The following is a 14,182-nucleotide window of genomic DNA, read 5'->3' on the forward strand; positions in this document are numbered from 1 at the left end:
AATGTATAATATTTATGTACATAAAATATTTTTTCCTGTTCATGTTCCTAAGGAACTCCACTCTATAGCTACCTGAGATATACTTGACACAATGTGACTTAGAGTTATGGATGTTTGTTTGAAGGAAAAAGGAATCAAAAGTAGATTAAGGGTTGATTCTCTATAAAGAAAAGACCATTTTCCAGAACAAAGGTAAAGAAAATCCTATTGGTTTAAGTGGAATATTTATTGTGTGCTTGGATAACAAGTGAAGATTTAATCATAAAACATTGATTCTGTGTTTGTATATAAGAAGGGAAGAAATCGCTGTCCTGTAAGCTAAGTAGCAAGTTTGATAGAAATTACCACTTTTTATTGTCATAACAATCCTTTAAGATAGAAGATACTGTTCTCACTTAACAGATGAGAAAACTGAGTATCAGAACAGTTATATGACTTGTGTAAAGTCACAGTTCTGATAGCAGCACTAGGATTCAAACCACTGATGTTTGGAAATTTCTTTTTTCCAATTCTACTATGCTGTCCTTCATTGGAACTTCATGATATTCATAATAATGCCAGTGTTTATTATGCACCTATTTATGATGCACCCAGTTCTGTGGTAAGAGCTTTACATGCATGATTCCATTTAATTATTACAACAGATCTATGAGGATGACATTTCCACTGTGTGGATAAGGAAACTGAATTTAAATTCTTTACCCATGACACAGGGCTGTAAGTGGGAGCCAGTACTCACTTTTGAGCAGAGCCCCGGTTCCTCCCATGCATGATGCCCTTACTTGTGTGGCTTAGGAAACTTGGCCTGAGCTGTGTGCAGGTGGTGGTCTCCTTTCTCTGTAATTAGTAAGCAGGATGGTGGGGCCCCAACATTGACTGTGCCTCTGCACAGCAGGTCCAACCATTTGGTAAAGGTGACGCCCATTTCCCAAATCACATGGTTCAGAAATCAATAAACTCTCTTCATGCTTTTCTTTTGCAGGTACTTGCCTTTATCATTGGATCATTGTCCAGAAGCATCAATGCTCGAGTGACTGATACCAACTCTGAAATGTTGGAGTTGAGGGAGAATGTTACTAAAACTGAGACTCACTGCTCAAAAGGCCTGCATCTTGGAGGCCAGTTCTGCTGTCAGCTCTGTCCTCCTGGTAAATCATAAATATATTCAGAGATTGGAATGAAAATCAGGGTGGGGGTAGTAATTCATTAGTAATAGTGAATCCATTATCTTTACAACTTTGGAGTTTCCTATAGTGTTATAAAATTACTGGGGGAAAAACAACTCTGAAAGTATTTTCCAAAGACCAGTTTTATTCATCTTTATCAAACTTGTTTGATATGATTATGTTAAGTAAAATTTACAAATTACATGTATCCCCCAAATAAGAGATTTGTCTATTTAGCTCCATTTCTCATGAGAACTTATTTGTGGGTATTAAAGCTTATTATTTAAAACTGACTGGGATATATTGTAATGATAGTGAAGCTCTGAAAGCAAGGGACTCTCACTGTTATAGGCTATGTTTCACACTTCCCCTCAGTTGGGTCTTGAAGGTGGCCGTTGGTCCTGGCACAATATTTGCATTTTGCAGCCGAATAACTAGATAAACTAGAAATGCAATGGACAGAAACCAATGATTTTTAAAAAACAGTATTTTGAAATGCAAATCAATTTCAGATTAAAAATCCTTCAAACATTAGCAAATTAGAAGCTAAGCAAGATGTAATTGTGCAAACTATTTTTTCCAACTTGGAGTTGATTATGGTTGCATTACAGATATGGATCTTTCTCAAATGTATTGTGAAGACAGGGAGGTAAAGGAAAGAAATACATGAGTTTGTGTGGTTTATGCAACAGATTAATAGGCCCCAAAAAGATTGTAGTAGGCCTGTTAGTAGGACTTGTTGGCCTCCCAGGATTCCCATACTCCCAGTGCAAAGCAGGGATCAGTCAGGTATGTGAAAAGATTTTGAGTCCCCCTTAGCTTCTGATACAGAATTTAACAAACTTTATGGAAAAATATCTCTTATAATACAACCCATTTATACTTAATCCCTTTTACATTTACCCTTTTCCAATAGGAATGAAGAATGGCTTCTTGACTTTCTTATAACTTGCTGAACATGATCAATTTTCCCTATGAATTGGAATCTTTTCACAGTTTTAAAAATCAAAACATAAAAGAAAAATATCATGTTTTGTATATCACACTGTCAAGCATTTTTACCTTTTTGCTCCTTTGCTTTGTTTTATTTTCATTTAGGGAGTGATCTTAGCCCTGGTGTGTTTGCTTACGGGATAAGAACTGCATTCTACCACATAGCAATGTAATTGGTACAAACTTACAAGAAAGAAAGTTGAATGTATGGGTCAGAAATTTAAAAATGTTTAGAACCACTGACACAGTATTTTATTTATGAAAAATGCCTTAAGAAAAATAGTCAAAAATAAAGTACTGAATGCATGACATTTCACTGTGATGCCCAATGATGTAGAATTACTTAAGTGAATTCTGGAGTATTTAAAGTCAAAGTATATCAAAGTTTCTAATATAATCCTCAACTGTATAAATAAATCCCCTTTCATGACTGCCAATTGACTTGCTGACTGGATCAACGGCTTCTTTTTGCTCCTTCTCTAACATTCTAGGTAGCATCAAATACAGGATAAAACTCTTACCACTTTTTATTCCATTATTGAATTTTTGACTTATTAGTGTTCAAGTTGCTTCCAAATCTGTTTATACTTATTGTTACTGTGATTTTAATGTAATTTAATTAACTTATAAAAATCAATGAAATATGAATACTGAGAAAATATAAATTTAGGAAAACTTGGTTGAATTTTTGGAGAATTTCAGGCATTCAGACAATTGCTGTGTTTAAGTTTTCATTTAAGCAATAAAGAAGGGAGGAAGGGAATGAAGAAAGAGGAAAAGGAAGGAAATAACCAACAGGAAATTATAGGTGGTACATTATGGATATGACAAGTGATAAAGCATCTGGAATTCTAATATGTTGGTTCTATATCACAAGATTAGAAAATGATTACATAATGATTCTTTATAAATAAAAATAAAATGCAGTGTTTTCTAATTACTCCATATGTGAATTGACATTTTTGATCAATAAAAATGTCCCAATTATATTATCATATCCAATAAGGATTCTGCAGTTCGTTTCATTCACACTACACATATACACACACACACCTATTACACATGTATATGCTTACTCATGTGCATATGTGTGTGTGTTTATATGTATAGAGGTACAAGAAAATAATATCTCAAAGTAGTTGATATATAAGTGCTTTCATACTTCCTTTTCCCAGACTTTTTATAATAATCATGTATCATTATACTCAGAAAACAATGTATTTTAAAATCTTTTTTGGGGGGGAAAACCAATTACTTATTTTTCCTATTTAAAAAAATTTAATTTGTAAATTTTGGAGAAAAAATATATGTGAGTTCTTATATCTCTGTTACACTTTAAGTATTGTGTTGGGCACATTCTGTGAAGAGATCAATTTATTTGGAAACCAGCATAATACTACTTACAGGAAACATAGTTGATATTTCACTGTGTTCCTCAGAATACTGACTTAATGTTACATAGCCTTGATGCCCTGTGTTTGAATTTTGTTCTGGGTCTCCATGATTTGATTATTTTTTTCTGTTTGGAAGACTATTGTTTTTGTTTACTGAAATATCATGTATATTTACATTTCATAATTTTCTTATAGTAAATATTTTTTATAAAAAAGAATGCTGGGACTGGGGATATAGCTCAGTTGGTAGAGTTCTTGCCTCATATGCTCAAGGCCCTGGGTTCAATCCCTAGCCCACAAAAAAATTAAGGTTTAAAAAAAAAGAATGCTATATGGTTATTAAGAAAGTCCTGTACTTAGGAAACATCATGTAAATTATTTTTGCTGTATGTGGGAGTAGAATGGATTAGACTTTGTGTATTTTTAAAAATTAGTTCTACCATTAATAATCAGTCACTAAAGATGCTTTTCTGTTTATATTTTCCATCTCTTTCTTCTTCATTCTTTACCCCCTTATGCTAATCTGTTTTCCCCATAACACTTATCACCACTGAACTTCATGTATTTATTTGCACATTGTCTGCCTGGGAAAGTGAAAGTCTTAGAGATGAAGGCTTTGACTTATTTCTTACAGCATCTCCAGCTCCTAGAAACTGCCTCTCACACAATAGGCATTTAATAAACTCTTGTTAAATATGTGAATTTTCCAGAAGACATTGTTGCATAATGCTTAGTTATATCAATGCCACGATTGATTTTTAAAGTTAATTAAAGCAAGCCTGAATATTATTTTAAACTGTTTGCATGAAGAAAACAATGCTGATGATAAATTTTGTTATCAATATGTTTATGCCTGCCCAGCAAAATGTACTTTATTCCTGGTGGAAAAGGAAAAGAAAGAAAGGGAGAGAAGGGGAAACTGAGCATTCACTACACAGGGCAGGTGCATTCTAATAGCATTGTAAGAGAAGGATTATTATCTCCATCTTATGCATGGCAGAATTAGACTGAGAGAGTAAATGCTTGTTAAATATTTGATAGCTACTAAAGATTTGACCAAAGTCTTTAGAACTTCTAATGTTCTTTTCCTAAAACTGCATTATCTCTTATTAGGATTTGTGGACTTTGAAAAATAAAAGAAGTCAGAACAAAATGAATTAGTTCAGTAATCTCTGAACTAATGGCCAGTGACAACCATTTCTGCCCTGAGTATCTATCTCCCAACTTCTTCCCTCCTTCCAGAGAAGTTAGTTGGCAAAAGCATTTCTTTGAGTGCATTTGGTCATTCTAACCTCTTTCCCACTTTTTAATCTGCTCGTAGAGTCAATTATCCTGTTCTTTAGCTTTTGTCTTAGAAGACTTTCTCACTCATAACATGATTTTTTTACAATAACCTTCTCCCCATCATATTTATATATCATTAGCTTAAATATTGCCACTCCCCCCCATTTTAGGAGTGTTTTATTGTCATTCCTGTTTTAGTCAACTGTTTTGCTGCTGTGACTAAAAGACCAGACCAGAATAATTGTAGAGGAGGAGAAAAAGTTCATTTGAGGGCTCACAGTTTCAGAGGTCTCAGTCCATAGATAGTTGGCCCCATTCCTTGGAACTTGAGGTGAGCCTGAACATCAGAGTAGAAGAGTATGATCACATGATGATCAGAAAGCAGAGAGAGAGACTCTACTTGCCAGATACAAAATATATACCCCAAAGGCATGCATCCAGTGACCCTTCTCTCCTCCAGCTGTACCCTACCCACATTCAGCTAACACTCAGTTAATCCCTATCAGGGGATTAAATCACTGATTGAATGAAGGATCTCATAACCCAATCTTTTCTCCTCTAAACCTTCTTGCATTGTCTCATACATGAGCTTTTGTGGAACATCTTACATCCAAACCATAACAATTCCTGTGCATTCCTCATACTGTTACATAGCTACCTCACCTTCAAACATTTGATCTTTTTTGTCTTGCTCAGGCACAAGAAAAGTTGCTGACTGCACAGTCAATGGGGATAAACCAACATGCATGCTCTGCCAAGAAGGGAAGGAGTACACAGATAATGAACATTATTCTTCTAAATGCAGAAGATGTAAGTTATGTGATGGAGGACACGGTAAGTGTCTTAGAAAGCAATTGAAAGAGCCCAAACATGGTACTTCATATAGAGCCATTTATCATACAATTTGAGATTGACCCCTCTTCTGATATGATGTTGACATACAGGAAGGTACAGAATGGGGCTGGCTGGAGCATTGGAGGACCAGGTACTGAGCTAAAATTCACTGGTCTGGACATCTCTGGGTCAAGCCTCAGTAGTTCTCCTAGATTAAGGCAGATAAATAAATATCAGATCAAAGAATTCATCATCCCCAGTCAAAAACCATAGAAACTCTTTTTATCCTGCCTTGATTTATGCTTGTATAATGGTCTTTATTCATGAACAGAAAGAGCTTTGAAGGCTATAAACTCAAGAACAGAGAAACCCAAAATGTTGGTAGGATATTCTCCCATCTTTGGAGATCTGGTTTGTCTTGATAATTCCATTTGAGGACCTAAATTTTCATGGATATCTCAATCTCTTCTGAGGGAGTTGATTAAAATATAACATGTACTCCTCATCTTGTTTGATATCAGAAAGCCTCCCAGCAAAAAGCTTTTCTTGTTCCTATTTAGGCTCTAAAGCAAGATTTCTCATCCCTGGTTGTGTATGTGAAAATTGCCTAAGGAGCTATTAAAAATGCCAGGGCTTAGGTCTCACCTTACAGAAATTAAATCAGAATCTCTTAAGTGAGGGCCTTGGCTGTGGTCTAATTAGACATTCTCCATTCCAACAAGCTCTGAGTGATGATTATGCTTCTGGTCCATGGGCTCATTTCTGAGTAGCAAGACTCTAGGCTAGAGGAACACAGGAACCATCTAACAATGGTAGGGTAGTCTTGGTTGCTGAATTGTTTATACACTAAAACTCTGCTAAATGATTGCTGGCTGTTTCAACCTGTGGGTATCTGTTTTGATATTTAACACTGCCTATGTTACTAAAGGCTTGATGGTATAACTGTTGATCTGAGTAGTGGATCTCAAAAATCCATGCAGCCTTGATCATTACTTTCATAGTTCATTTATAACTAACTGCTATAATTAATATTTTCCAAACTGAATTTCTAGGTTTAGAAGTGGAAACAAACTGTACCCAGACCCAGAATACCAAGTGCAGATGTAAACCAAACTTTTATTGTGATACTTCTGTATGTGAACACTGTGAGCCATGCACCACGTAAGTTTTAGTCTTTCAGTGATGAAAGCATTAGATGTTCCCTGAGAAGAGACTCTTTTCCTAGAGAGAAGCCCACACTGACCAAGATTCAAGAATTAAAGTTCTAGTTTTATTTTTCCTTCCAAGTAACTAGATGACCTTTCACTCATTCAAACATGATTGAGCACTGACCATTATTGCACACTTCCTGTGCACTTGGCACCATATTGACTGCTAAACCTGATGATGTAAACTGGGTTTCTGACTGTCAGTGTTTGACTTTTAAAGAAAATTCCATGTGAGCCTCTTGAGTCTCCTTATCATCACTTAATGCCAAGAGTGGAACCAACAGAAGCTAGGTAAATAGCTTCCCTAAGCAATATCATGTCCATTGTCAGCTCTCTGGGTATTTTAATGTTTTATAAGACTATTTTGGAAATTTATCTTGGTAGTTCATTTTTTAAAAGATAGTTTATTTGAAGGTCTGGTATTTTAAGAATTCAATTTATTACCAGCTTGAAGTTTGTTTTTGGGTCTATTTCATCTTCCCTTGTATGCCAGTATTTTATCTTCCTTTAACTTTTGATACTTAAAACATAGTAACTCTTGGTGTTTTCTCATACAAACACCCCAAATCATGTTATTAACTTGCACTTAGTTTTAGATGATAATCTAGAAATATTTGAGGAAAAATATTTCTCTGAGACATAAAGATGAATAAAATGGCCCCAAATATACTTGTTTCATTGAAAATTATGATGGAATCAGTCCAAGCTTTCTGAATTTTTCCTATATTTTTTCCAGGTGTGAACATGGAATCATTGAGAAATGCACACCCACCAGCAACACCAAATGCAAAAAAGAAAGTAATCATTTCTTTTTCTCATTATATTCTTTTCTCTTATCCTCACCATCAAATATGAAGAAAAAACAATTGATTTTAATTATTTAAGAGTAAAATACTTTGTTTAATCTTAAAAATTGCTTGTTTTCTTATAAAATGTCCAATGTTCCCAGCTACAGGTTTCAATTATAACTTGTGGTGGTTATTGTTGCTCCTACTACTCCCGATTGCAATAGTTTTTGGTAAGTTCTTAGTTTGTTCAAACTGTAGATTTGAAGTTTTGCCCACAAGAATTTTTCTGTCTCCTATCTGTAAGAAAGCTACCAAGTGTAGCTCTGTTGTATTGTTGATCTCCTGCTACTTAACACACTCCTGAAAGCTGATAAGATACCCTCTGCTGCTGTTTCTGATGAACAGTTTTAGGGAACTGGCTGATATTCCCATTCTCCCTTTAAGCAAGTGCTCTCTGCAGTAACAGTCAGCCAAAAATCAGAAGTAATCCTTCACTACTCATTAAGATTGTCATATGAGTTAAGAGAACACAGAAAGCGAGGACCATCCTTGGAACAGAATTGCAAAGGACATTTGATAAACTCATCCCTTTTTGTACCTCCTGAACCTTGACCAAGCTGTTTTTTTGGGAAAAATCATCATTTGTCCTCCTTAACTTAAAATATGATGGTAACACATTTTATGTAAGGATCACTTATTAAAGTCAGCAGATAAGCTCCAGATTAGATATAATCATAAATAGCCTGGAGAATAGCTTTAAATCATTCATAAAATACAGGGTCACACCATCTTTCAGTAACTCAGAAGCATCAAACTTTTCCTTCTCTGTGAACAAGTTACTGCTTCTTCAATTCAACTAAGACATGATTTTTGTCTTAGCTTTAGAGGTTGTTTAATTAAAATTACATAGCTGGTGTTTAAACAGTTGTACTCAGGATGTACAGATTCTTTTCTTCCATCTCATACAAACTTCAAGGAAAATACTCCTTGAATGTGTATACCTGAGTTACTCATAAGTATTATGTAGTTGAACTTCCAGGCAGTAAATGCCCTACTACTGCAGGTTGATTTCAACTTTCCACATCTTATGACTTCTGAGTCCTTCTGCAGTCATGCAACCCACCATGCTGGAGAGGAAGTGGTGGTGGCCATACAGTCAGTTATAAGCCAACTTCATGTAAGGCCAGGGTGTGGTAATTGGATGATTCAGTCGAGAAGTGGCTTGTCTCTAGAACACTTGACTCAGCAGGGTAAGTTTAGCACAGTGCCATTTCCTGTTGTGTTTGACCACTTTAAATTTCAGTGAATTTCTCTTTTCTCTCTTATATATTTTCCTGTGAAAGTATCTTCTCATATGCTTTCTACCAGGTTGAAGTCTGAGTCTGATAGAAATTACTTTGGTCTTTCAGGGCTGATTTTTCAGGGCAGATTTTTCAAGTGCCTCAGTAAAAAACATGATTACCATGAATCGATGCCCTCCCATCCGGTAGGTGTATCAACTTTCTTAAAAAATAGAGAAAGTAGTGATACAGCTCTTTGTTTGTTACTTTCTTTTAAACAAACATGTAGTGTGTTAACGTGTATATGGGTTAGAACAGCATCAAAAATGAGATAAGATATGGTACCTAATTTATAAGTAAGCTTGTACACCCACTTTGTGAAACATCAAAAGGGATTGCATAGAGCGAAATGAGGGGTGGGGGGGGGAGGGAGAAGGAAAGGTAATGGAATGAGACAAACATCGTTACCCTATGTACATGTATGATTACACAAATGGCATGACTCTACTTCATGTACAACCAGAGTAATGAAAAGTTGCACCCCATTTGTGCACAACGAATTAAAAAAATAATAATAAAAGGGAGTGTGGAAGTGTACTGAATGTGAGTTGGATAAAGGATGTGGCTAAGGCCCATATTTCACATTGGTGTGACCCCTGCAGAGAGATGACATTTATCAAAGCCTGGATTCAGCCTGGGCAAAGAGATTGCTCTTAAAATCTGTCACAAAAGCATATCCCGACTTTTTCCAGCTAACTATTGAGCCAATCTCTTGCTGTATCTTTTGCTAACATGGGATCAAGACATTTCAAATAGCAAAATATACATTGGGAAGAGAAACCAGTTAATTGACTAATGATGTTTTCATTTGAGGAAAGGGCTCAGAGGGAGTGAAGTTCTTTAAATCAATATGGTACATAAGAATTTCAATTTGAGTCATTTTTCTGCTGTCAAACATAAGAATAGTGAAGAAAATTTGACAATGTTTATATTGTTTACTTTAGTGCATATATATGAAAAATAATCTCATTTTATTCCATGGGTTTCTTAGATTCCTTGACTTTGTAAAAAATGAGCCAATATTGCTTAGTTTCTAGTGAGGCCAGAAACTTTCAAAATTTGAATGATGAAAGAACCCGTCTTAATAACTTCATCTAGTTTTCTAATTTTACACATCAGACACCTGAATGTACTTTCTTGAGAATGAAGCAATTAGAAGGTGACATTTAGAATATTCTAAATGTATTTTTATTTGTCTTTCTCCCTGCCTCCATTTTTTTTCTCCCCAGGAAACAGTGCCAATGAATTTTCCAGGTAAGGCTTTATCATTTTATTCCTAAGAAATAGCTTCCTTTGCAGGAGTAGGTAAATTTTAGAATAAAATATTACTAAGTTCAGTGACATATTATAGACTTTGCTACTACTTGGGCTTATAGTTCTTCTTGCTCACCATCAAGGGTTTATTCAGTAGTTCATTTAAATCTATAATACTCATTGCTAAAAATAAATCAGGTAGCAACATACCACCACATTCTGAGAAAGTGTTCCTTCAGAACTGGTTGGGTGTATTGTAGCACTCCTGTCCAGAGTGACATAGAGGTTAAACGGAATTGTAGACTCAGTGATCTTTGTTGTACTCAACTCTGTAACAACACCCTGATGCTGTTTGATTCTGTCCTTTGCCCCGGGCTTCAGAGATAAGATAATCACAACTTTTGGTCTGTTCTTTTATGCTGTGGGCCATTGATCCTCAGTTCTATGACCGATATTAGAGGTGATTTCCTTTAAACCTCTTATTTCATACATGAGATAGGAAGTAACAGAGACGTTATATGTCATGTCCTAATCAGATAGCAAACTACTGAGGCCACAGCAGTAACTGGAATTAGAACTCAGGGTTTCTTTTGTTTTTGTTCTTCCACCATCAGTTGTTTGGGTATTTAGGACTTACCTGTATTTTTAATTGTGGTAATGGGAATTTCATTTAAAAGAACAAATTTTCAGGGACTATATTCTATTTTTCAGATGTCGACTTGAGTAAATATATCATTAGTATTGCTGAACATATGACAATAAATCAAGTTAGAGAATTTGTTCGGAAGAATGGTATCAATGAAGCCAAGATAGACGAGATCAAGAATGACAATCTCCAAGATACAGCTGAGCAGAAAGTCCAACTGCTTCGTAACTGGTATCAATTTCATGGGAAGAAAGATGCATATGACACTTTAATCAAAAGTCTCAGAAAAGCCAATCTTTGTGCTCTTGCTGAGAAAATTCAGGATATTGTACAGAAAGACATTAATGAACATGAAAATGAAAGACAAAGTTTGGCCTAAGGTGAGAAAAGAACTAACACAGTTCTAAGTATGTGTAGTTGATAAAGAAAAATTAGTGTGAAAAACGTCTTGCATAGTTAAAGGCTGATATTTATATTTATATTTATATTTATAATTGATATTTATATCAATTGGCTTTTTATTAGGTGCATTCTATTTTTTCATTTGTTAGATTTGTAGAGCTACAGCTTTACAGATTTCAAAGTTATCAGGATTCTTCCTTCAAGAATGTTTAAGATATGTGGGAAGACAGACATACATGGTCAAGAGTAAACGGAGTGGCATGTTAAATAGCCAAAGAGAAATGTGCACAAAGGGAAAAGAGCTTAAGATTGTGCTGTAGCATTTCACATATGGTTCTTCCATGTAAATGTAATTAGTGCATATTAGTATAAATATCTGCCCACTGTGACTTATTTCTACAAATCAATAGAAGCTATGACGTTTTGCTGCGACATCAGTCACTAGAAAGACTGCTTTGCTTCTATATTACTTCTGTGTATTTCTATGATGACTCTAGAGATCTTGCCATATTTGTAAATTTTATTTACCACTCTGGCAAAGCTTGCATATATATTTAAATGTATTATTTACACCTCAAAGATCTTTGTGCAGATCACTGGTATTCTATGGTCCAGATTTCAGCTTTGAATTGCATGGAAAATGACGATTGGATTATAATTCTTAAATATTTTCTATTTGTATACCATTTTACTAGACCAAAATACTTTATTTCTTCCTCAGGTATCAAAAGCATTTCAAACAGGAGAATGTTACTAGACTTTTTCTACCTCCATTGCTGTTCATCTTGACAGTCTAATACACTCCCAAACATGGAAGGATTTTCAAAGAAAGACATAATGATCCTATAAAATTCAAGACTGCCCTTAGCCTTTCTAGCCTGGTCTGGAACAGACTAAACTATTCATATAGGTGGCAGCTTCATGACATAGCATGAGTCTGCTATTGAAGGTGATAAGGTTCTTATTTTGTCCTCACTCTGCAGAACGTTCCAAAATTCCCCTTGTATTATTTTTGGCTACAAATGAAAGCTTATACCTAGCAAAGGTAAAATGGTGTCAGGTTTTAGGAATTGCTCTTGTTATTCTCTGCAGGTTCTCAAACAAGTTCTTCTGCCTACTGATACTTGGTTATTTTTACATAAAAACATCTGTGAAAGTTTGTATTAAATATGAATTTTAATAAAGGATATTTATATTTTAATAAAGGCTATTTTATGTTTATATAGATATACAGTGACCTGAAGATGGTTATAAACCAAAGCAGGTACTTAGAACTACCTAAACAGCTTCCATTGAGAGGATTCTTCCCCACTTAATGTTTGGAAATATAGGTTAAAATATTTAATTAAAGCAATGTTTTTGGATTTTTAGTTCTCTCTCTTTTGGTGGGGGTTTGCTTTTTGTTTTTTTTTTTTCCTTTTCTGTAACTGCTGTTTATAAATCTTCAAAGCTTTCTTTGATCACTTAGAAGATACTTCCTTTTAAAAGCCCTTTTAATAGCTAAATAATTATTTCTATAGGTTGTTATTGCCAAGAGTACCTCTTTCAAATAGCACATAATGATTTGTTAGTAAAGGTTACATTCAGACACCAAAATGGGGATAGGAAAGTATAAATTGAAAGTGTAGGTTTACTGGTAAGAAAGCTGATATTCTGTTCTAGCTATTTGGTGACCACTGATTCTCTCTTAACCCTTAAAATGTGTTTCTTTCATTTTTCATGGTGATAATAGCATGATTTAAACACAGATGTCTCATAGCACAGTAGCTTTTATATTAACCCTAAAGTTGGCTTAAACTACATTGCAAAGTCAAATATAATAAGTATAATGTAGCAATATTAAGGGAGTGTGACTATAATTCATTAGTAGCCATATCAGATAACTGAAGTTGACTTCAGGAATCTGATATGAGTAGGGAATTTCCTTCTCTCCCTCAAAGTCACATACTAAGAAGTAGTTCTGGTCTATATCTTTGTTAGGGCAGGTCTAGAATACCTTAACTATGACTAGTCCAGACCTAAAAGTCTGACACTGCTTGGGTTTGTTCCATAGGGTATTTGCATTCTAGTTGACTGAACTTAACACCTCCCATTCCTGTGACATCTTTGGGAATTGTTCTGTTTATAGCTCTCAGTAGTACTTCCCCTGTAATTGTTCTTTGCCTGACTTTTAAGAGTCTTACTGCTTCACCTCCCTGTAGTATTCAGTGGGAGACTCCAGAGAACCTCTGGGTAGATCTGGAATTACTTTTCTTTCCTTTTTTATTATTAGTGCATCTTTTAAAGAATATTTTTATTTAAATAAAATAAAAATCATAATTATACCTAATAGTGTGATTTGTTATGTCACATTCATATGTTAGTACATTCAGAATAATGGGTTTCATTATGACATATTCATACATGGATCATACAACCCTCAACTTCCCTTCCATACCCTCCCCTCTCTCCCAACTTCCCTTGAACACTTTCTCACCTCTAATGGTCTTCCTGCCATTTCCATGTCATCTTTTTCCCTGCTAGATTCCACATGTAAGGGAAAACATGAGATACTTGTCTTTCTGAGTCTCTCATATTTCGTTTGTCATTATGATCTCCAGCTCTGTCTGTTTTCCTGCAAATAACATGATTTATTCTTCATGGCTGAATAATACTTGAAACTATTTTTCTGTATAGTTCCCTTTCTTCCAGTACTCTGTTCGTCCAGCAGCTTCAGCCTCCTCCACTCCAATCTCTGCTCTTTATCTTAGCAAGATGACTGTGCTTTGCTGAGGGGCCCCGCCTGTGTGGGGAAAATCTGAGTGATCATAGGACTCTCCTCATCAATTTCTCTTTTCTGAGTGTTCAAAGTCTGTGTTGCTTTGTCTAGTTTT

The 14,182-nt window shown here is 35.1% G+C and overlaps 1 protein-coding gene across 10 annotated transcripts in view; it reads left to right on the plus strand.

Annotated features, from left to right (window-relative positions):
- The window catches only part of FAS (Fas cell surface death receptor), a 54,268-nt gene that overhangs the window by 13,335 nt on the left and 26,751 nt on the right, over positions 1 to 14,182 (plus strand). For 6 of the 10 annotated variants that reach the window (XM_079138336.1, XM_079138337.1, XM_079138332.1 and 3 more), the window contains 8 exons: positions 983 to 1,148; positions 5,534 to 5,671; positions 6,724 to 6,832; positions 7,616 to 7,677; positions 7,835 to 7,897; positions 9,077 to 9,153; positions 10,237 to 10,261; positions 10,973 to 11,287. In XM_079138336.1, coding sequence (XP_078994462.1) covers positions 983 to 1,148; positions 5,534 to 5,671; positions 6,724 to 6,832; positions 7,616 to 7,677; positions 7,835 to 7,897; positions 9,077 to 9,153; positions 10,237 to 10,261; positions 10,973 to 11,286 — 954 coding nt within the window. In that variant the 3' untranslated portion in view covers position 11,287. Of the gene's footprint in view, positions 1 to 982; positions 1,149 to 5,533; positions 5,672 to 6,723; positions 6,833 to 7,615; positions 7,678 to 7,834; positions 7,898 to 9,076; positions 9,158 to 10,236; positions 10,262 to 10,951; positions 11,391 to 12,030; positions 13,581 to 14,182 lie in introns of those variants that run through there. The other 4 variants (XM_079138333.1, XM_079138331.1, XM_079138335.1 and 1 more) reach the window with 4 other exon arrangements.

The sequence above is a fragment of the Sciurus vulgaris genome (genome assembly GCF_902686455.1).
Source record: "Sciurus vulgaris genome assembly, chromosome: 4".
Classification (NCBI taxonomy): domain Eukaryota; kingdom Metazoa; phylum Chordata; class Mammalia; order Rodentia; family Sciuridae; genus Sciurus; species Sciurus vulgaris.